We start from the raw sequence: 24456 nt of genomic DNA on the forward strand, positions 1-24456 counted from the left end.
TAAAAAAAAATTAATAAAAAATAATAATAATAAGCCTCCAATTCCAGAAGTGATTTATGGTGGAACATGAGTGCTGTTCAGCAGATAAGAGTGAATTAAAAAGAAAGAGAAACTCTTTCCCAATTGACGAGAGTGGAGAAGAGTTCCCTGAATGAGGTCTTCGACTTAAAGTAAACTGAGGCAGTAGGTTGCATCTCTCGGGCTTGGGTTGCGTGCCTTGTGAGTTGCCCTTAGGCACCTCTAAGGCCACATCAAGCTACTTATTTCCATGGAAATCAGCCCTGGAACAACAAATTGGGCAGTCCCAGTTTCCAGAATGAGTACCCCCGTAAGGTTTATACTTATGTGGGGGCTTAGCTGGGGTGGGAAGACGTGGCCCAAACATGTCAGGCTTTGGGTTGTCTTCCCTGCTGGTGCGCTAGATATGTAAAACAGGGGGCTTTACAGCCAAGGTCAAGTTTAACATCAAACATATGATGCTGTCAGATGGCCGCGGCCTTCTATGGACAAGGATGGACCAACTTTATCACGCAGGGTGACCTTTAGCTTCCAGCACTGGGTTGGAGCTACTTAAACCCAGACTGGATCCTGGCTCCACACCAGGGTTTCGAACAGGTTTGTTTCAATATAAACCCCCGCTGAGAATTTGCATTTCTAACAAGTTCCCAGGCGAAGATGCTGATGCTGCTGGTTAGGGACCAATTCTGAGAACCACTAGTAAAGCAGTGGTTCTCAAAATTTATTACATTGAAGAATCACCTGGGGATCTTATGAAAATGTAGATTCTGATTCAGTATATCTGGAGTGGAAATGCATATTCTCAGCAGGGTTTCCAGCCATAACTAACTGGTTCAAAGCCCAGCTCCAAACCTAGCTTCTGGTTATCTGAATACAGCAGGCCTGTTCCCCACACACCTGGACTGTGTTAACATAACACAGTGACTATTATAATGGGATTTAAAAAACCCAGTATTCTCCACCTACTCCCTCAAAGGGCTACTTAAAGAATGGAGACCTTTCCCCTCCCTTGACCCCAACCTCTCCAAAGAGATTTGTATGTTATAAAAATTATCTGAATGCAGCACACTACCTCTTCTAAGTGTGCTCAGTTGAATGTGACAACAACCCTCATAAAAACAAATAAGTTAATTCCTTCAACTGCTTTAAATGAAGGATTTTTTTTTTTTTTTTTACATTTCAGGGCTCTGAGGGAAAGGAGGTGTTTGGTGACATCTAGTGTCCATTTAGGACTTCCTCAGGCACCATACCCTCTCTTGGCTGAGTGGGGGATGGGTGAGGGGGTGTATCAGAGGTAATTTGGGGTAGTAAGTGGGTAGAATATAGGCCTGGGGCACAGGCTGCCCAATCAGTGTGATAAAACTCACCAATGCCTGTCAAAGAGCTAGTATTCACCTCTGACCTAACCAAAGGGGCCAGGTGATGGGGATACCATCAGAAAATATCTTTCCTTATTTATGATGGTACGAAAGAGAAGCAGAAGCTGTCCCACTACCCCATTTCATGTTAACAAGCAGGTCAGCACTGTGCTGTGATGATGAAGATGATGATGATGATGGTGTTTTCTCTCATTAATAACCCCTATAGGAGGCTATAGAGTTAGGAGGATGGGAATGGGATTTGGGGTCAGCTGGAAGGCAACGGTCATACACCGGTCAAATTCAGTAGAGGCCATTCCTTTCCCCCAGACAGGAACCAATCGTCTAGAACAAACCCTGGCAGCCTCATTCCTTCCAGGTAATTTTTATAAATGAGGGGACACCCATTCCAAGAGAGGACAAAAGGGAGAGAGTGTGTTGTGTGTGTATGCGTGTGCATATGCATACATGTAAACCTGCTAACAAGAGGCCCAACTGCACGTCAACCTTACCCTCCAAACCTTAGTCGTTTATTATAAAACCCATTTTTAAAACAGAGAACAAAACTGGCATTTTCCTCTTTAATTTTCTTACTCCTAAACTGTTGTCCTGGACAGGACGTTTGGGTTTACACACACACACACACACACCATTCAGTGAGGTGGAAAGTCCCAGGCCAGAGAATTAACTATGAGACCCAGAGAGAAGTATTTACCTAGAACCACATAAGCAATGACAGGATTAGGTTAATGCTCAGAATCACCCAATGCTTTATAAACTCCAGTGTAAAAAACTCCAGCCATTTATTTTGCAGTGAATTTATAACAAATGCTGTTAAAGGCTTCATCTTTTGACAGAGGTAATAATAAATTCACTGTTAAAGACGGTAGTTTAATTCCTTATACCTCCAGTACTGCACAGAATAAACCATATTCATCACTGAGTAATTTTTTACCACATAAATCTTTAAAACTAACCGGTGAAGGCTGTTGAGATGGAAATATTGTGAATTTATTAGATATGCCCATGTAGTATTGGATTCAGAGGTTTCCATTCGAACAGATTATGGGGAAAATTTGTGTCTTTAACTGTGACATTCTCTCTATTTCCCACCGCCAGTATTATAACAAGCAGCTCCACCAGAGTCAACTGCACGTTTATTAAACAGAGATTTAGTAATAAACTCCTCACTAATCTGCCAAAGAGGCCTGATGGCATTTTGGTGAGGTACCCTATTTAAGAGGAGTCACAGAAGCTTTGTTTCCATGTAATTATTTTCTCAAAAGGAATCTAGCCTTCCCAACCTTTGTCGGCAGTGTTTCTTGGTGGTGTATGGATTCAGCTCTATGACCCAACTAGCAAATATTGAAGCAAATTATAACCTCAGTGGAGACATACAGGACAGTAACTTCTATGCAGCTTATAGGACTAGTTATGGAGTATTTGGGGTAATTGGTTAGAACATAGAAAAGCTGGAATTAGCAGACATTGCCAGCTGTATGGTGTTTAAGGCTAATAAAAAGATTGTATTGATTCTCAAACTAGAAATAATAGACAAACTTGCTATTTAAAAACTTTTATTTTAACATATGACACATTCAGGATACAATTAAACCCTCAGATTTGAACAAAAATCCTTTTACTCTATCTTACAAATTTTGAGTGAAAATCTGTGCCTGATAGATGTGAATATTCTGAACCTTTCTCATGATTTGCTAGTGAAATGACATTTAAACTAACCAATTGGTTATATCAAATTATAATGCTCTCTCCAGTTTCATTAAGGAAACATTAATGTTGCTGGAATGAAAAAAAAATTTTTTTTTCTTTTAGATGCAGAAATGCACATCATTTTTTAGCAAAGAGCTTCGGCAGTTTCTCTGTTCCCAGTAATATTCTATATTTGGAAAGATTTCCAAATGCTGAAGACTTCAACGAGCGTCATGAACTTTAAGATTTTTTTTTTTTAATTAAATCAAATAGGTTTTTAACTGTTAAACAAAGGAGAAAAATCTCCTGGCAGTGCAAGACTGCAGCCCATCAGAATAATTGTTAAAAGACAGAACCCGGCTAGAAAGATAAGCATAATCCAGCAATTAATATTCAGCATTTCACATTATAGTCAAGAGGATGTGTTTTTCTTTGTGATGTGGCTCATAAGCTAAGAGTGTTGGGAGCCAGACACTGAGCTTTGTCTTCCTTTTGTGCATGAGGATCAAGGAGAAAAAAACAGTGGCAACCACCCTGCTCCATCTGTAAATGAACAAACGTCTTGATTTTATAGCGATTTGCTTTGTAAAACTGAGGAGTGAAAAATAATTACTGGATGCCTAAGTAACACTTTAATTCTGAATTCATTTACGCTGTAGCTATGTAGTTGTCACAAACCATAATGCACTATTTAATTAACAGAAGTGCATCTAGATATGTCCTGGGGTAGCTATACCAAATTATAGTCTATGCTATCCGTATTTTATTTATGAAATGGCAGATCCTAAGGTGCAACTAAGCTGATACAAAAGCATAAGCATTTTAAACCTGCATTTTTATAAACGCTTCTGCCTGCGCGTCTTTAAATTTTTCCTCCTACAGGAGGGGTTTTAGTGGGCTTGTTTTGATGTTAATAAAGATCTCTCTTTCTTAACACTTGCTTTTCAACTATTGACCTCCTAAGTCTTCTGGCTGTGAAATCCCCCGTCTGTTGTCATGGAAAGGCTTGTGAGGTTTCACAGGAGCCCCAGCAAACATGGGACATCTTAGGTGGAACTTGGACGTGGATTCCAGGAGGGTAGAAAAAAGCAAACCTTTTCGGGCTCTGTGCTTGTTCCCACACAGTCTTCCTGGAACCTTTTTTCCCGCCTATAAATACCCGTTATAGTTTACACGCTTGCTTGCTCTACTTTGTGGATGTTCACATGCAGACATACTGCTCCTTTTCATAAACGCATAGCATCTATCTTACACGCACCCACCATCTATCTCCTCGTTCACATTGGCTGTCCCATCCACCTCCTTGTCTGCAGAATTATGTTCAGCAAGGTCCCGATTTATAGGAAATAAATAATGAAAATGGAACGGACTAGGAAAGATAATCGAAACATTCAAATTGTTATTTTTCACTCTACTTTCCACAAACAGAGCATCTGTAAACACCTAGAAAAGGTGTTGGCTGATTCCTAAAAAGCAATGCCTCGTAGAACACTCTGACAGAGTGAGTCTCTACACTGTATGTTTCCTATTCCCTGTCTCCTGCTTTTTGACGCTCCAAGATCTTGCCATTTTTAAATAGCAAATGATGTCATGTTATTATTTTTATTTGTTCTGCTTCTTATTTATCCTTTCTATAATTACAAATTTTTGTCATCATGTACCCTTTATAAAATAATCCTGAGAATTACAGAACAGAAACAATAATTGTAATCACCTTTTTAAAGGAAATAGCCCTTGCAGTTACTGTATAAAGATATTTTGATAATGGTAATCATTGGAACACAGCCTGATCCAGCAGCAAGGATCTTTTGGAGAAAGGGTTTCTTATACACACTTGTAATTATTTTAGCCCCTTTCACAGGTCACATAGAAAGTTAATTTCAATCGCTGCTAATTTCTGTCCAATAAGAGTGCAGTACTTTAAACCACCCAAAATAATTGGATTCAAAACAAATTTAGGAAATTGAGTGTGTTAGAAAGCAAATAAAAATATCCTTTTGGTAAGGAGGAGGGTGAAAGTAGTAAAAATGGCCTTTTTTTTTCTTCCTTCTTTCCCCTTCACAACTTTGCCATTAAAGTTGTACCTACAGCTAGAAGTTTGTCCGTGAAAAATGGTCATTTTGTTTCTCTGCTCAAAGAATGTTATTAAAATGCTAATTTAAAAGAAAAAGGAGTTAAATATCTAGCAATGGTGCATTCTAATTGCAACCATAATGAGCTCTCTAAATGTGCGTGCCCCTGACACACACAGAGCATAAACAGCAGTAAACAGATCATTAGTACCCGCGTTCATTTATTCTGGTGACCTTACCATGACCCCACCGAGGGTAGGGTGAAAAGCAGGTGGATCTGGCTGTGACACCCCCTAGAGGGATCCAGGAAATGAAGCTATAAGCAGTTGTCATGGAAACGCCTATGTGTGCAGATGATGTAACACACCGACAGGCTGTAGGGCTCCACAACTGGGACGTTGCCTTTCCCTCGCCGGAACAATCTTGAGGATTAAATTATTCATTTCTTTAATTCACAAAGCAAAAGGAATCCTAATTTTCTTGGTGATGTGTAACTCTCTTCCATTTGTCTAGGGTCTGAAACATGGTGACTTGTCATCCCTTCTTTTTCCGAAACCTATCCCAGCTTCCTACATTCCAACCCCAAATCGCTGAATCTGGCAAAATCAAGTGGGAAAAGGCCATGGAAATCTGACACCCAACATTCATACTTAAACGGAGAAAATAACCAAGGTTCTAAGTTAAAATTAATCTAAACAGTGTCCCTTTCTGAAGAGGACATGTAGACTAGGGACTGAATGTATACCTGTCCTGAGTAAGATGGCTTTGTTTAGAGCAGGACAGGGTCAGGGCTCAGCCTGGGAACTACCAAGCCAATACCCGATGCAGAGAGCATGAAGCTGACAGGCACCAGCCCCAAGTGAACACATCACCGCAGCAAGGTGCAAGAAAAAAGAGATAAGAGACAACAAGCATCTGCTCACCCCCTCCCATGTCCAACTGAGAGAATCAAGATTAATAAAAATAATTCTTTAGAGAATGATTCCAGTCTATCCTGCCCTGTTTTGCACGAAACAACCTCAATAACCTTACAGGAACGGTAGAATAACTTTTCTTCTTTTTTTAAAGGAAGCAGAAAAGACGATCTCTGGAAATTATTTTAAAATAAAAAATATCCCGGCCTGCGCCTCCCCCCAGCCCCCTCCCCACTGCACTTTAGATGAACCTGTGATATTGTAGCAATGGCCCTTGAAGTGCAGTGGGGAGGTGATTTAGGAGAATATTAAAGGCAATGTGGAGATTCAAGGCGCCTCTCTCAGGGAGATCTGGAGAAATACGCAGCACAGATGGGCCGAGCAGATTAAACATTTCCGTCACATTGTTTCCAAATTGTGTTGTGGTGCCTGAGGCTGGTACTGCGGTCAGAGCAAAACAGAGTGGTGCAGAGCTGCGAGCTGCGCAGTTTATGGAATACATATTAATACGCCGGTCTCACATGGTATCACAATTCTATCAGCTCCAAAATGGTGCTGTCTCTATTGTTCCTGAATTCTGCACTTGGCATCTTGTTTTCTCCCAACTGCAAAGTGTTTACCTTCCCTTTTAGCCTTTCTTTCCTTTTTAGGTAAAGTTCAAGTTGCGTGTTTCTCTTTTCTTTCCTTATAGCCCTGTTTCGCCTTCCCTCTTACTTTCACACCTTACGATTTTTCTGTCTCATATACTTGCACACCCACTCTGTTTTGTGCACACTTCAGCCCCCAACAGCAGCCAGTTTGTGCATGGGGCCCGCACACTCCCCTGGCCTTGACTTTATCCATGTACACCCTGTTCGGGACACAAGCCCTAGACTGGAGTGCGAACATTTGAGGCCCTCACACTCAAATGCTCTCAGGCCCTCATTTAGCTGACACATTCCTCTTATCCTCAGAACACTCAGCACTTAGCTGGGGGTGTGCTTTGTACAGTTGTCACCGGACACCCACAGCTGCTTTCACGGACCACCGGTCTTTCCCTGTCCCCTTTCTTATACTCACATCCTTCCCTGAATCCAAGCCCATCAACCTCCAGGTGAGCAGGTTTCCTGAAATGTAACAATAAATGAAAATGGTTTAATTGATGTAAATTTTCCAATTCCTTTTTATTATGATTTATAGACCAAAACTCTGAATTTTGGGAAAAAGAGAAAATAATTGCCAAAAACTTACGACAGGGTGTAAAACAACCTGGAGAGGCTGCCCAGCTATCCAAGTTTTCAGCCAAGCACTGGGCTCCAATCCTTTCACAGGTTCTACCACCACCACCACCATCCACCCAATTGACCATTTCCTCTCTCCCTCTGGAGAACCTCTGCATAAAATCATCTGTGCTAAAAACAACGGGCACCTGTTTGTCTTTGGTGACCAGTTCCTGCTCCCAGCCTTGTTTTTCTCAGCAGTTGGAAGGGTGCTGAGTTGGAGCTCTCAATTCACTTAATAACTTATGATATCCTAAGAAAGTATTAAATTTCCAAAGCTGGACTTTAGGGGTAGAGAATTTGTGGGCCAATCCAGAATAAAAAATATAATGTTTTTGGCTTACCCTGAATAGTACAGCCTACTCTGCTCAGGAATTCAAATTACTAATAATACTGTATGATGCAGAAACACGAATAAAAGAAATAAGCCATCATAAACCAATAATTCTGTGATTGATTGACTTTTCCCATACATATATCAAGCATTTATTGATCTTTTGTGTTAGGAGCTGATTGATTGTTCTCTTGAAGAGGAATTCTCTTGTTTACAAGCACTGATGTAGTGAACTTTGATGGTTAACAGAACAGAAGTATGAGATGTTTTCTGGGCATCTTGTTCCATGGAGGCTTATCAAAGCCCAATTCAATGTGAAAAGAGAACATTTCTATTAGGAACATTCTCAGGGGAGCCAACAGTGTCAAGCAGCTTGCTCCAAGAGCCATCATGTGAATTTGAATGGAAGTTATGAGAAGACACCAAATTTTAAGGCACAGTTAAAGAGATGGTGCCTTGGAAGAGATAAGCAAGCTCGGTCAGCCTGTTAAGAAGGGAACAGACTGCAGCTGGAAGGTTGAAGCCTAGGAAACCCAGCATGAAAGGAAGGAGGATTCTTAATTCTCTTTCACTGTATTTAAGGGGAAAAAAGGGCAGAGACACACTGGGCCAAAGTTTAGATCCAGGTGGAAAAGACCATTGTATTTTCACTCTAGAGCACTGGGTTGTAAACTTCAAGGAGTCACAGAACCCTTCCAGAATCTGATGAACAGTCTGGGCCTCACCCCAGGGACAGACACATGTACGTGTGCACACAGATTTTACACTAAGTCCAAGGAATTTAAAGATCCCTTAACGTGCATCCATAGACAGGCCAGGGTTCACAGACTCCGGCTTAAGAATCTGTGCCCTAGAGGATGGTGAGTTCCTTTTGTTGGAACAGCCTAGGATTCACTGAGCCTAGAAATTGAATTCTCATCCCAAGACAGGATGGTCATTCCAGGTCATGCCTGTGCTACTCCAGGGGAGCCATGGAAGAGCTTAGACAAATAGGAACCAGCAGGGAAGAGAGAAATTAAAATGTAGCAATCATGGAGTAGGGGTATTTAATCTCTTTTAAGGTTTATGATAGGCGCCTGCTGGTCCCCCCCTTCCCCAATATCCCCTGACACCTACTGACAGGGTATTTGCAGCACCACACAGGGACTCAGGGCCCTGTGACAGGAGGAGCACTGAGGAGGTCCGTGATAGTCTTGAAAGCATAAACAGAAATAGGAAAACCACTTGAGGCAGAGTCAAGCTGTGCGACATGCCCGTGGTTGGTGGCCATACTGCTTTTTGTTTATAGAATTTGCTGTTCTTTTTATGGCAGGTTTGGTAGGGTTTGTTTGGTTGTTGTTGTTTTGTTTTTTTTTTTTTCCTTGTTGATGGAGATTAGCAGCATAAATCCTTTTATGGCAGTGTGCAATCCCCCATAAACACTTTCGATTATTGCTGATGGTGAGAGCTGCATCTATTTCAAGTTTACTGGAGGCTCTGTTCCTCCAGACCAATAGCTTTTCCAACTAAATAATGGAGTCCAAATAACCAGTCTTCGCTTTAAAGCTCCTTCATTTTGGGGGTTCAAGGAGGTGGGCAAGGTTGGTTTTGAGAGAAACAGATGTTTAATCAAGCCTGAAAATATCCATGAGAACAAGCCACATGTTATACTACCTTCAAGTGAAAAGCTTTTAAAAGGACTTTGTGGCAAGAAGCAAGCACTGATGTGAAAGGATTCAGTTTGTTGTTGTGGTTTAATAGATTTTTATATTCTTATCTAGAGCATCTGTAATCAACAGTTTTGTATGATTAACATCTTAGCTTTACCTATCCATGTACAGTGTATATAGAATTAGTGAGTGGAGTGCATGTTGTAAGTCTTATGCCCGAACGTTGTCACTTACAAGTGTATATACCAACCTTGATGGTAGATCCACTTCTGCATTGAGGACTTCAGGTCTCCTGGGAGCCTCTCAGCATTTTTCCAGTCTTTCCAAACATCTGGGCAAAAAGAAGTCAGACTTTATTGAAAACATTGATCCCTGGAATTCGGTTCTATCTGCCAGACTAAAACTAAAATCCAAGAATCAGCAACTTAATAAAAATGCAATAAATTAGCACCTCTAGACAAGAGCAGAGTTCATTCAGAGCTGGGGTCTGCCTGGCTGAGCCAGTACTCTTTCCATTTTAATAGTTTAATAAAAATTAGCATAATTAACGAACATCTGTATGATCCAGAGTGGTGCAATTTGGCACTTGGAAACGAGGGCTTAAACATGATTGCTGTGAGTTTAATGTTGTTTTAATTCTTTTTGGCACTGTGCAGTGAAATAAACGTTTGGTGGTGATAGTTCTCGGCCGGATCTCATTTGCATTTTTCTCCCTTTGATTATGAGCAATTGTGGACTCCCCAGCAATTCATCAAAGTAGAAATTATTTTAAAATACCTAGTGGTGTTCAGACTGGGCTGGAGCAATGCATGGGGGGTAGTAGTGGGAGAGAAGGCTAGAAATTTTCCATTCAAGCTTTAAACATCTCAGCCCTGCAGCCCTTTTCGGGTATCCACCCAAGGGATAAAATCTGGAAAAGACGGTCGGATCATAGGACCTGTAGGTGCTTTGATTAAGCTCCCAGGCTCCCACAGCAGGATACATATGGTCTCTGAGACTGTGCCGTTCTCCTCACACTTCTGCCTGCTCTTCTGTTTTGAAGGGCAGAGAGTGGATTCCACTAATATCAGTTCTCACCACTGTGGTGAGGCTACTACATCTGCAGTCGGCAGGGTCAGTGCTGCCCTCAAGCAAGAGCAAACTGTCTGGGAGCCTGGCCTTTGCAGGTGTCCTGCTGAGCTTCATCTGCTTCCTGTTTGCACCCTCTTCAAGTTGGCAAGGAGCACTTCCCAAGGCTTGGTTCCTACTCTTGGCATTAAGGCTCAAAGGGGGTGCTTCGAAGAGTAAGTCAAAGTCATGGCCTTAAACAGTCCCCAGAGAGAGAATGCCCTATCTGGGCCCCTGCAGGTGATGAAGATGACAGCATCTGGCAGGCAGAAGACCACACTTCACACAGGTTTAAGCGGGTTGACTTTGATCAAAGACTATCAGACGACATTGTGTCCACCCTCTGCCTGTGAAATAGCAGAAGAGCTGAAGCTAGAGTTTTTATGAGTTACAGTGGAAAAGAAAGGTAGAGTGTGCATTTCCCTTTCACAGCAAAGCCCTGTAGATATGGACATTCCAGCTATGTGGTAAGCACAAGGCAACACTGTAAGAAAACTTAAGGTAGAAACTACCTTAACTTATGAACTTCAGTATTAGAAAACAGACAACAACATAACTTGTACCAACATAAAACATCCTGACAAGCTTGGGCTAAGGAATTCTGGGTAACTTCCTATAAGGCAGTGCAGACTGTGGGGAGAAGCTAGCCTGGGAAAGGGAGAAAGTGAGAAGGTGGGTGTAGGACAGAGAAGGGGAGAGGTAGTGAACACATTTATTTAAGACTGATTTTAAAAAGACAATTCCCAGGTTCTTTAAGGTTCAACTCAGTAGTCTCACTTCTTGCATTTGAGACTCACTTCATGGTATTTAGGGGGCCATTTGGGAAGACTGTCTCCAAAGGCAGTTGCTCTCTTCCTGCGACAACCAGTTCAGTCACCAAGGGAATATCTTCGAGTTAGTTGTAACTAAATCTGCTCAACTGAGAGTACTAATCCCCCCTGCTCCCTTCATTTCTTCATAACTTATTTAAAATATGTATTTGGCCCCACTTTGTGCGGAGTACCTTGTTCGGTGCTGAGAATACAACAGGAAGCAAAACCAGCAAGGTCTCAGCCCTCACAGAACTTTCCGTCTAGTGATTGACTATGAGATGAAGGCAGACAGATACAAGGCAGTGGGATGAGCACATTTCCAGGAAGCACAGGGCATTGTGGACCACATAGCTGGGGCTCCCCAGCCAGGCAGAGAGTATCAAGGAGAGGCTTCCAGAGAATAAGTGACTCAAGAATTGAGATCTGAAGGCTGCTTAGGAGTGAGCCCCACAAAGGGAAGGAGAGAAGAAAAGGCTAAACAGGCAGAGGAAAAGTTTCAAGGTGAGAGAGCCTGTGGGCCATGGGAGTAGCTGAGAGAAGTTCTGTTTTACTGAACGTAGCACTGCAGTTAGGAGGTGAGTGACAGTGCTGGGCAGTGACTGGGGCGAAGTCGCAAATAGCCATGTACACCAGTTTCAAACCGAACGACAACATTATCAATGTGCATTTTAGAAAGATTCTGGCTGCAAAATGGAGAATAGATTGGAGGGGAACAAGAATAAAGATATCGAGACCAATTTGGAGGTTGTTTCTGTAGTCCTCATGGAGATGACAATGACATGACCCTAAGGCATTAGCAATGGGAATGGTGGATGGACTCCAATAATATTTTGGAGAGACAATCAGTAGGACTCAGGAATTGACTAGAAGAGGGAGGTGAAATCAAGAATGACTCCTGGGTTTCTGGCTTGGGTAACTGAATGCATAGTGGTACCAGTCACTGAGATAGCAAACACAGGAGGTGACGATTACTTGGGAGTCAGAATCGGGGTGGATATAGGATGATGGGTTAAATTTAGGACATACTGTGTCACACAGCTAATTGGTGGTGCCATCAGAAATTCCCCACATGTGCTTGGATAGCGTCCAACACTTAGATGAGAGATCTGGGCTGGAGCTATGATTGTGAGTTATTAACACAGAGATAGTGGGTAAACCACAGAGGCATATAAGATTGCTCAAGGAAAAGTGCACCAAGCCAGGAGAGAAGGGGATCAGGAAAGAATCCTGGAAAACAACCACATTGGAAGGAGGAATGGCAGAAGAGGAGCCTGCAAAGGAGAATGAGGAGAAACAACCAGAGATGTAGGAGGGAAACCAGACTATAATCCTAGAAACTAAGAGAAGAAAACACCTAAAGAACAGTCAATGGTACCAGCACTGCTGAGAGATCAAGTAAGTTAAGGTCTGAGAAGTTGAAGTTGAGCAATGAGGAGACCATGGAGAGAGAGCTTAGGTGGAGTGATGTAAGAGTGAAAGAAAGGAAGACATTGGGGCAATAGGTGTAGTAAGCTTGACTGTGAATTGGAAATCGGCATGAACTAGTAGAAATGAGAAATGGACATGAAATGGTGATTTTTTTTTTCAAGGTTTCAAAAGTTAACCTTTTTTTTTTTTTTAAATAATGTTTTATTGTGTTTTCAGTGAAGGTTTACATAGCAGTTTAGGTTCCCATTCAACAACTTCTACACAGATTACTCAGTGACTTGGGTCACATTCTTCAAAATGTATGAACATTCTCATTATTTCCATTCTGGTTGTTCCATTTGAAGTGGAGATTATTTAATTGTTTTCAAAGACAAAAGAAACTTGAACACATCAGTACTAATGCGAGGAGCATTTACACTGGAGGCAGAACCTCTTCTCTAAGAAAGGTGGAGGGTTACAAGTAATGTTGTGAGAGACAGTCTTAAACCAGGGGAGGGCTCTTCTCCCACCCCTACCACCCCCCCCCACCCCCTGTTAATAGGAAAGAAGGATGGGTATCAGTACAAGGTTCCTGCTTTGGTGGCTAGAGGTTGACAAATTTGATGGCTTCTCTTTTCTCCTTGAAGTTAGAGAAGAGGTCACCTGCTGAGAGGAAGGACAGAGGCAGAGTTGGAGGAGGGGAGATCACAATATATAAAAAGACAAAAAGATCACCTAATGCTAGAGATCCTGAATTTTATGTGTCACCAGTTTTATGTGCTTTAGAACTCAGCAGCCAGATGGGCAGAAAGCGGAGAGTCATCTCCAAGGTACCCCAAATCCAGTCGAATCGGAATATGTGACATTTCCCATTCTTAAAGTTTCATCCTAAATTTTACTTCCTTCAAAAGAAAGAATACATTTCCTGGTCCTTTCAGGAATAGTCCTATAATGTTCAATAATTGCCGTGCTTTTGAGAAGCTCTTCTGTATCCAAGGAGCCCCATCTTTAACCCCATAGGATCACCCCTTCTTTTAAACCCTCTCAGCCCCTTTCTTGTTTGCTCCTCCCTTGTATCACTTACATTCTGCCTTTTATTATCATTACTGATGTACCTCTCAACCTCCCATCTCTTCCAAGGGAGGAATCTAATGTTTAGAGCACCTACTATGTATCAGGCAATTTTCATTGTTTTCACTTCGGTGGTGTCACTTATCTCCCCACAACATAGGGAAGGGATGATATTACCCTCCTCTTACAGACGAGGAAGTTAAAGCTAGGAGAACTTACGGTCACACAGCTACTAAATGACCAAGAAGGGATTAGATCACAGTCTGTCTGACTCCAAAGCCCATTACTCTATGCTGTAAGTTCCCAGGGAGCAAGCAGTGTTCTAATTCATCATTACATATCTCGTGGAAACTCAAACAGCACTTTGCACAAAGAAGATGCTTGGTAAATACTATTGATTTGAACTATGACCTGACCACCCTCTCCCCCTGGATATCTTTAGTGTTCTGGCATTTTAGGGTATACCCAACTTCCTCTGAAGAGGCCATGCCACTCTGCTTGGTAAAGGAAATGCTGCTTAGGTTCAGCAATGACATCAAATGTTTACTCTGTGTGTGCTATGTTTACAGTATAGACAGGAAGATGGCAAAATGAAAAAAGAGTTTGCTTTCCTCCTTTAGATGATTTTTTAATAATCGCATCAGGGGTGTTAACAATTCATACCCTGATGCCAACAAAGAAACCACCCAACAGAATCTCCCATGTGACCACTAGAAAAGATTAACAGAAGCATGACCAAATCCCAACTAAACCCATCCTCTTTCATTTTTCAGGAATATAACATGTATGGCTGGTGGGTAGGAGAACTGAACAGCCTCGTTGGGATTGTTCCAAAGGAGTATCTCACCACTGCCTTTGAACTGGAAGAAAGATGAAGCCCAGGTATCAGAACCATTATCAATGAACTGCTGTTAATGGAGTGGAATTTGTCAGCCACACCTTTGTTTCTCTATGAAAGATGAGAATTACCAGTGAAATAGCTTTTCTTCACTTCCAAAAGTGATGCTGATGATTCACCACTGAAAGAAGATGAGTCTGGGACTGTTGTTCCTAAATTGAGAGACTGTGTCGGTTAGGATTAGGTTCAACTACAAGTGACGGAAAACTCAAAATAACGGTGACTAAATTAACATAGAAATTTATTTTTCTCTTTTGTAAAAGTCTGGAGGTGAGTGGTCCAAGATACCCAGGTACCTTCTCTCTTGTTGTTCCACTGTGTGTGGCCAACATTCCCAAGATCACCACATAGCCCAAGATAGATGCTTCAGCTCCAGCTATTATGTCTGTATCCTACCCAGCAGGAAAAATAAAGAAGACGGGCACACCTTACCCTCCCTTTAAGGACATTTCACAGATGCACACACCACTTTCACTTATATCCCACTGGCCAGAACTCAGACACACAGACACACCAAGCTGCAAAGAAAGCTTTATCCTAGGTAGCCATGTGTCTAGCTTAAAAGTAGGAGTGGGGAGTCATTATTATATAAAAAGGGGAAATGGATATTGGAGGATAACTTTGTCACAGGATGGATCTGAGTTTCTTTATCCCAGCTCTCAAACCCAGGGCACCATTTCCCCATGTATTGTAACACAGCTGGCCAAGATAGGAATCCAGTATGAGGCCATGGAACATATCAAATTAACTTTTAAGCAACAAAGAATATGGCTTAAGCTTTATGAGCAAGAACCATGCTGTGTTGTAAAACAGTGTGGGAGTGAGTGCTTGGTTTGGGTGGGTAATAACAATGGGAGTCACTTTTGTGCAGAGTGGGTTTTGTTTAGAATTAGGATGGTGATGAAGGGTACCCAAGGCTAGTATGATGTCGCTAGCTCCATCTTCCGGCCTGAAATGGGAGCAGCCATTATTGCTGGGGGTGAAGGGTGACATCACTGTGACAGTGACACAAACTGTCCTTGGAATCTTCCACACCAGGGCCCACTCTAGTGTGCAGCAGCAGCTGAGTGAACTCATTTAGGAAAATACATAAGGATAGATCTTACTCTCCGACGCCCTTGTCCAACCATAAAGCACCAGCTCAGGCCTGTCACTCAAGATTTCACTTTATGTGCCTTTTCCCAATGAGGACTGTTTCCTCACCATGAATGAAGAAGGGTTGGAATTTTTCTGTCAAACCTAAACAAATCCAATCTACCTCACTTCGTTGTTTATTTAAAGTTGTTTATCTCCTTATTCTATCTGACCCACCAATTCCATGTCTAAGAATTTATCTCACAGCTGTACTTGCACACATGCAAAATGATATCCACATAAGACTATTTTTTTGTAATAGCAAATGATTGGGAATGACCTAAATGTTCAATAGAGAGCTAGTAAAATAACTATAGTACATTCGTAGGACTGAATACTATGCAGCAGTAAAAAAGGAAGGAAGCTCTCTGCACTGATAGGGACCACATTCTGAGATATGCTGGTTAAAAAAAAAAAAAAACAGCAAAGAATGCTAATTTGCTCCATTTGTGTAAAATGGAGTGAAGACTATATATGCATATTTTATTTTATATGTATGAAATGTCTCTGGAAGGAGAGGTAAGAAAATGCTAACACTGGTTGCCTCTAAGGATAGAAAAACTACGTGACTATGAGACAGGGTAGGAGGGACATTCTCACTCTGTACCCTTTTATACCCTCTATATTTTGAGCCATAAAAACAAATTTATTTATTTTTCTCCTTTAGGACACATATTCTTCTCTCTACTCTGCCTTTATAAAGAAGCTGATCATCAAGAAGCCTTATGCCCCACCCTTCTGCCCCCATCAATGCCATGGACTCTTCTCTGTACCAAAGAGACCAAAGTTTCTGACACTTGAAGTGATTGTAAACCACGAAGAAGACAAGTAGGAAGAGGAACATTCATCAAACCTGCTACTAAATAAGCCTTGTTATAGCTCATCCTCATCTCTAAGCATGTCCACACGTCCACGTCTGCCTTATCCATGAGGTTGTCACAGAGAAGGTGAGAGAGAGAGAGAGAAACCTTTGGAGAAGGAAGTTGCTGGTTATTTTAACTGGTTTGAAAGGCAGAAATAAACTTCAGATTTGGTTCATTGCCATGTCTGATTGTGTTGTTTCTTTTTATAATGGTATCAAAATCCCAGCTCTGGGCATTCTTGCCACCTCCAAAGTGGGAAAGGATGACCAGAAAGAAAACAAAAGCCCTGGCACCGAAGGGGACTTGCAGTTGTCTTTCAGGGGCAGAATCATCTCTGGATCCAAGGCCTGTCTGGTTCTGGTCAGTTTCTAAGACTTCCTTTGGTTGACTAATTACTTGGTTATTTTTTATTATGCACTGAGTCTCTCTGAAACAAGACAGGGCCAGAAGCAAATCCTTGGGGTCAGCACATTGGAGAGTTCCTTTTGGGGCCTTTGTTAATAACCCTGCTAAGTCCTGGAAATCTGCTCCTGTAAAGATTACAGCCTAGAAAATTCTATGGGCAGTTGTACTGTGTCACATGGGGTTGCTATGAGTTGAAATAGACTATACAGCACCTAACAACAACAAGTCCTCTACCACAACTTCGTCCCAGGAGGAGGCTGAGGAAATGCTTGAGGAGGGCTCCTGTCTACACAGCCCTTATTTCTCTTTCCTGTTGCTTGTACCTAACACTTGAATTATCTGCATGTTGAAAAGGCAGCATCACATAGCAGTTAAGAACATAAACTATGGAATCCGACAGCCTGGGAATAAATCCCAATGCCCTGTTACTAGCTATGTTCCCTGGAGCAAGTTATTTGCTTTCTTGCCTCAATTTCCTCACTTTAGAAGCGGTATACTCTATCTTAGTGGGTCATTATGAAGATTAAATGTTACTGGCACCTAGTAACTGCTCAATAAGGGTTAGGTATTACTACTACCTCTCTACATAAGACATTTTGAAAGATGGGTGACTGTGTAACTATAAAAATTTTATCGCTGAAACTGTATATTCAGAGTATCCCTGCATTGTCAGTAGCCTTTCTCACCTGTATAATGACCATAGTATAGACACCCATCTCACATCACCAAGAGAAGCCAGGCAGTAAACAGGGATGTTGTCAGTGGTTTCCCAATTTCCAGAAGATCCTCTATGCCAGCAATTCATGTCCAGATTTTCTGCCTTAGGAGTAAAAAAAGGAAGACTTTTTTTGTATATGTAGTGGAGAAAAAAGGTTTTAAAAAGGGGAGCGGACAGCTTATGTCTGGGAGAAAAAAGAGAGCGATAAAAGACCATATAGAACTGTCCATAGAGTCCCCTCCGTTTTACACAGGGTGCTAAAGAAGAAGGAACCACTAGGTGGCAGCATATGAGCAGATGAACCAAAGAGAACCAATTGCCTCCAATTTTAGGAGACTTTGCACCAATCCCAACCTACAGGTAAGAAAATGAGCATTATTCTAGTGTTTAACACAAAGAGCAAGCAGAAGCCTCTCCATGCCCCCGTCCCTCCCAAAGGAACCCTCAGGGACCTAATTCTGAAAGGCTGGGTGGCTAAGAGGACAGAATACCATTGTGCCACTGCTCTGTGACTGAGAAACTCACCAGGAAAGGGGACACCAGGGGAGGAAGAGTAGTTATCTAGGGCAGGGCCAGAAGGGGTTAGAGCTAACTTCACTCTCTACACAGCTCAACACTCTCTAAGTAGCATGGCCATTGGCTTCCTACATTCAAAACAAAATCCTCTTAAAGTAATTGTTGTTGTTGTGTGCCGTCAGGTTGATTCCCACTCATAGTGACCCTATGAGTGTAAAGACTCTCCTATACCGACAGACCGGAGCCCTGGTGGCGCAGTGGTTAAGAGCTCAGCTGCCAACCAAAAGGTCAGCTGTTCGAATCCACCAGCTGCTCCTTGGAAACCCTATGAGGCAGTTCTACTCTGTCCTATAGGGTTGCTATAAGTCAGAATCTACTCGACAGCAATGGGTTTGGTTCGGTTTTTTTATACCTACAGACCAGAGAAAACAACCATTTGCCATACTGCGAAAGTCTTTCAGCACTTCTCTTCACCCCCAGATAGGCACCACACTCAGACCTTGGACCTCTCTAGCTGTAAAACAATGTAAAAAGAAATTAAAGTGGCCCTAAAAGATGTACTGATTGGGAATTTAGTCTGTAACCATTCTAGCCATCTCTGACATTGTTACATGCAGGAAAAGACAGGTAAGTTTGATGGGTTGATGAGACTCTACAGGCAGAAGGGCATTCTCTGTTAGGGGAAATGGAGACTGTTTGGACGCAACAGATTCTTTCAGTCTGTCCAAAGCTAAACCTCACCTAGCAAAACTGCCTCCACCTAATCAATGTCATAGCCACCATTTTTGCCAACCTCAGACAGCAACTGCTAATCAGATTACCACTTCTCTTTTTGACTCCACTAACCAAATCCCCACCCCTCTGCCTGTGACTAACTAGATAACTGCAGTATTAGACCACTTAACTAACCATACACAGGATGGCTTTTTAATCGCCATTAATTGCTCTGGTATGTGAAATAGGAGGGGTGAGGGCGGGAGGCTTTTTTCCTTCCATGATTTTATGTAAAGGAGGGAAAATAAGAAAAACGAGATCCTAAGTTTAACAAGAAAATATATATCTGCTTTTACATAAGAATTTACACATACTAGATAGTCTGACTTGGTGCTGGTACAGTTTGGCCTGCATTGTCCAAGCTCTGTTACCTGAGAATACTAAATGCTCAGAAAGGAATTTTTCAGCTACGTTTTATTTTAAAATACATTTTTCCTAGTGTGTTTTCTCTTTTATCCATGTAGCAAAATAACATAGATGTTTTGCAATTACCTGAATATTAAATCTTCCCATACGATGGCCGGTTCTACCTCTTAGAAATCTATAATTCAAACCCAACTTCATCTTGCCCTCTGGTAGATAAAAATCAGAAAGAGAATTCCTATTAAGTCTCAATCCCTAAATCCAGAGTTTGATTCCATGTTAAATGAGAGTAGTGGAAAAATGGGGCTGGCTAGATACCCTCCCTCCTATTTGTATGAGACAGATACTTAATCTAAATATAATATGTAAGCAATAGCCTAGATTTCATGTTCTTATTAACTTTTACTTTTTATCACTTCAGCTTGCTCAATTGCACCATCTTGTTTGGAACCAGTTAGTCTTTGCAAAGGGCACAACTCACCATCTGAAAGGTTATGACTTAGACAAAATCGGCCGTGGATGGGGAAATGAAAGACCTTTGTGATTTTCAGTCAGCTGTTTTGCTTATTGAATCGCTCTATGCAGTTAGACACCTCCAGTGAGGCATTTTCAGAATCCGGATTTCATGCCAGTCTCTCGCACCACCATAAAGCAGTGGTGGCAATGCAAGGAGCAAGATAACTGCATGTGCAGGGGAAAAGCTCCTGCCTTTAAACGCCAGTCTGAGAAATACGGAGTTGAAGAGAAGCCAAGGACAAAAAGAAACAAAATTAAGGGTTTTTTTTGCATCTTAAAAACAACATTCTCAGATGCCAAGGATAGAGGTGCTTTAATTCTTGGCTAAAAAGCAGCCCTCCTGGGCTCCCTGCTGAGTGATTTGTTAATTCCCAGCACCAGCAAAATCTGTGGTGCTGACTTTAGAAAAAGCAGCCCCTCAGTACAGAGGATTATCTCTGTTACATAGCGCAGTGACTCAAACTAATTTTCTAGTTTGTGGATTATCATAGTCCCTTGCTCCTCCTCCTTCCCTCCTACCTAGCTATTTCATTTCCCATTAGAACTTTCAGAGATTGGGTAGGGAGTTTGAAACTTACAACTAAAAAGAGAGATTTTTTTCCAAGGGATTTCAATTATTCTCCCTATTTCCCTATCAAAAAATTAACTGTTCAGAAAACATAGTGTTTTCTTCCATTGAATGAACTGATGATCTTTCTCTTGCAACTCTTTGGGATTTAATTAATGATACATTTTAAGATATAGCTCATTTTGTAAAACAAAAACAAAAAACTTGGAGGAAACTGAGGCACAGTAGGCACAAGTAAATATGATTTGTTTTCCAAACGGAGACACTTTTGAGAGTGAAAGGGAGAGCTATTAATAATGTCAGACCACAGGTGTAAACCCAGATGTGGCCACCCTAAAAATCAGGTTGCCCATGGGCGGTAGATAGGCTACCTGGCTCTCCCGGTGGGAGGCTTAGCGCTGTCCTTTTTAATGAAGTCCTCTCTCCTGCAGGCCTGGTTCCTGGGCAAATCCTGCCAAATGGGCTTTCTTTTCCTGATGCTCAGGCCATTCTGAGAGGCCTGGTGTCTCTGGCATCAGGCTGCTCATGGGGCTGGCCCACTGTCAGCAGCTGTGTGTGTTCAGTTCCCTCATGGGGCCCTGTCACAGCCGGCCACCCCTCCACCTGGCAGATTGCCACTGAAGGAAGCATTTTTGTGACAATGGGCAAGAGTATGCCACTTCCTTGCCTCCTGTGATGGGAGTGAGTTCCAAGGTTTCTAGTGCTGGTCCTCAAAGAGGGCATCTGGTTCCACTGCAGACACTCTCAACCTGATGATGAGCAGCTGGCCACCTTTTATCCCCCTGCATCTGATCATGGAACAGAAAACATGCTATGGACATTTCCCTTTTACTCATGGTGGCATTGCTTTGCCTGAATCACCAAGGCGGCACCCTCACACCACCCATATTGGATGCCTCCCATGGGAAGGGCCCCAAGCCAGGCCTGTCACTAACAGATCCCACCTCTGGGAAAGTACCTAGTATCTGGAGATTTTAGATAATTTCTTTAACGTTTCCAAGGAAGTGCAGTAGAAGTTTAGTGGGCAGAACTTTGAGGTTAACATTTCAATGTTAGTGTAGGGATTTTCAACCTCCACACTACTGACATTTTGGGCCACATAGTTCTTGGTTGTAGGGGACACTGTAGGATGTTTAGCAGCATCCTTGGCCTCACCCACTAGATGCCAGCAGCAACCCCTCCTCCAGTTGTGACAACCAAAAATGTCTCCAGACATCAACAAAATTGCCCTTGGTTGAGAATCATTGTCTTAGGGCATTTGGGGTGTGCTTAGGGCCTTCTGGAGCCCTCGTGGCACAGTGGTTAAGAGCTCGGCTGCTAACCAAAAGGTTGGCAGTACGAATCCACCAGCTGCTCCTTAAAACCTCTATGGGGGCAGTTCTACTCTGTCCTATATAGGGTCTCTATGAGTCAGAATCAACGGCAGCAGATTAGGCCCTTCTAGAAGTGTATGCCTCAATCACAGGATTTCAGTGGTAGGGAGTAGCTTAAGGATGGGTTGGGAAGATATAAAGGCCATGACTCCCTCAGGGTTTAAGAGCCTGCAACCCAGACTGTGCTCCACCAACATCTCGCCTGTGCTGCTGCAGATTTTAGCCATGGACTACAAAAATGGTGTGTTTGAGTAAATAAGACCATACTTGCTAATTTACAGCAAGGCTGCATTACAGTGAGGCTTTTGAGTCTAAAACTACAGTATGTGGTTACTATCCCTTATTTCCCTAAAAGGGGAATGCGCAAACACTCGATCAGGACCAAGTGAAATGCTGTATACTGCTTCAGAGCAAGAAACACAGGGTCACAAAAACACAACAGCAGGAGATGGCTGCAGCAGAGAGGAGACTGCACCGGCTCCCTCGCTTTGCACTGGACGGGGCTGGAGCAGCCTGCTGTTCATCAGTGTGTTGACAGCAGCGCTCAGGCAGGAGTGGGGAGATTCACAACAAACTTGCCATCTCATTGCTGTGATGTTCCTGGTCCTTCATGTTAGTATAGGGGACGGCTTCTCATTCAGAATGACTCCCAAGAGCTCTGTCAAGAACCAAAACAAAAAACCCACCACCTTCTCAGGAGGCCAAGAAAGGATGTGGGGTCCAGTGCCTTTGTTGTCCTTCCCTGCACAGGCCAGACAGGAGGGCCATTGTGGCCCTGGTGCCAGCCAGAGCCCTGCCAATGCTGCCTCCCGTGGGCCCAGAATCTGAGGCACCTGGAAGGGTTATTAGCAGGATTGGAACTCATCCTTCTGCTGGGACTAGATCATAATTACAGTAATTTTCTAACAGAGCTCCGTGGTAGGACTGTTTAATCAGCATCTGACTCCTTTGTGCTCCCAGCCCTCATCACTCAAGGAGAGGAGTGGGATGGCTCTTAAAGAGACAGTGCCCGCCTTTCAGCAGTTTGAACAGATGTGCCCTAATTGGTTGAATATATCTAAGTCTCGTAGCTTATAGCAGGCAGGTTGCATTGCCTCCAACAAACTACCTCAGGCTCTCACCATTCCAGGCCTTCTTCCGGAGGGATTCGGGTCAGGCTGCTGGTGGGCCTGGCTTCCCACACCAACACAGCCACCAGGGTAAGGGACACACACTGGGCTAGAGCTCTTGTGGTAGAATCTAAACAAGCTGGCCCCTTCGAAACCGATGGTATGAACGAGTGCTGAAGGATGGGAAGATAGGACTTGACAGCCGTGCGTAAGAAATTTTGACTGGTGGCTTCCTATAATCCAAAGATTAAAGAAGCATCTCTGTGTTCCTCCCCTCCTAGAGAGAAAAATAAAAAAAAACCTTATGGACTTCTGGGTAGTCTCTTAATTCCCCACTCTAGCGTTACCATCTCTACTTACTCATCATGCCCCTTTTCACTGTTTAAGTACCCCCTTGTTTTTCTCCTCCTCCACTTGTGGAAGTCGACCAGATCTTCTCTGAACAGAAGGGAGTAAAACTATTCATTCATTCTGCTCACTGAGTCAGGAGCACTCTGTCTCCTAAAGAGTGTAGTTCCTGGTATCCTTCTGAGCATGAATTGTTCATGTTTATTATAATCTTGAGGTCTCCAGCTTTCCAGCTCCAAATCCAGCCATGGCTAAGGTGGAACTGTCTTACCCCTAGAAGTTATTTCTCTAATGAGATACTAGGACAGGCTCCTACTGCCCTGTTGGTAAGCCACATGCACATTTGGTCTTTCTATCAGTTCCAGAGAAGAGATGGGGCAAGAAGTAAATGAGAGATAGCAAGTGGGCAGGGGGCTTCCAAGACAGGTTGAGAAAACTATCAGGAAAGAGAGTGTAGTAGTAAGAGTAGGAAGGGAGATACTCATCGAAGGTCTAAAGAAAGGTTACCTTGAACCAGGCTACGTGCCTTCTACAGAAGGCCACCAGGGAGGGGGGCGCTTAGGATCAGTGCCCAGTGCTTGACTGAGAAAGTAGCTATCTCACACTGCAGTGGTTATCTGCTTGGCTTTAGCTGCGTCTCAGCTGGCTGCTCACACATAAATCTGCAGATGCCACTCCAGCCCAATTTAATGCTCCTGCAGCCTCTGCGAGGCAGGCTGGGAGCTAGTCTGTTTCCATTTCTACCACCAACCCTATCTTGCATCTTCCAGGCCTACTGCCCTCCCCACCCCTTGTTATTAGGTGCTGTTGAGTCAGTTCCGACTCATAGAAATCCTACAGGACAGAATGGAACTGCCCCACAGAGCTTTCAAGGAGCGGCTGGTGGATTTGAACTGCCGACTTTTTGGTTAGCAGCCGAACTGTTAACCACTATGCCATTAGGAATCTAGGATGTTAAAAAAGATTCAGCAAGAGCTGAATCTTAAAAACAAGTTCACTTTCAAACATGGAGCTTCCTTAATGCCCAATAAAAAAGTCATGATCGCCCCAAGCAAAGCTACTGGAGAGGGTAGGGGATGCCTGGGATTTGTAGATTGAAGTTCTTAGCAGTTAGAAAACTAGAGAACAACTCTGAAAAGCTCTGCAGGGGATTTTTTTTT

At 42.8% G+C, this 24456-nt stretch overlaps 2 protein-coding genes across 2 annotated transcripts in view; one reads left to right on the forward strand and one right to left on the reverse strand.

The window, feature by feature from the left end:
• The window catches only part of SKAP1 (src kinase associated phosphoprotein 1), a 287114-nt gene extending 270325 nt beyond the window's left edge, over positions 1-16789 (forward strand). The window contains exons 12-13 of the mRNA XM_023732793.1: positions 14485-14593; positions 16411-16789. Of these exons, the coding sequence (XP_023588561.1) occupies positions 14485-14586 (102 nt within the window). The 3' untranslated portion in view covers positions 14587-14593; positions 16411-16789. The remainder of the gene's footprint in view (positions 1-14484; positions 14594-16410) is intronic.
• A 143-nt stretch (positions 16790-16932) lies between these two features.
• The window catches only part of SNX11 (sorting nexin 11), a 17544-nt gene continuing 10020 nt past the window's right edge, over positions 16933-24456 (reverse strand). The window contains exon 9 of the mRNA XM_023732796.1: positions 16933-17831. Within this exon, the coding sequence (XP_023588564.1) occupies positions 17694-17831 (138 nt within the window). The 3' untranslated portion in view covers positions 16933-17693. The remainder of the gene's footprint in view (positions 17832-24456) is intronic.

Source organism: Trichechus manatus, unplaced genomic scaffold (assembly GCF_000243295.1).
Source record: "Trichechus manatus latirostris isolate Lorelei unplaced genomic scaffold, TriManLat1.0 scaffold00054, whole genome shotgun sequence".
NCBI lineage: Eukaryota > Metazoa > Chordata > Mammalia > Sirenia > Trichechidae > Trichechus > Trichechus manatus.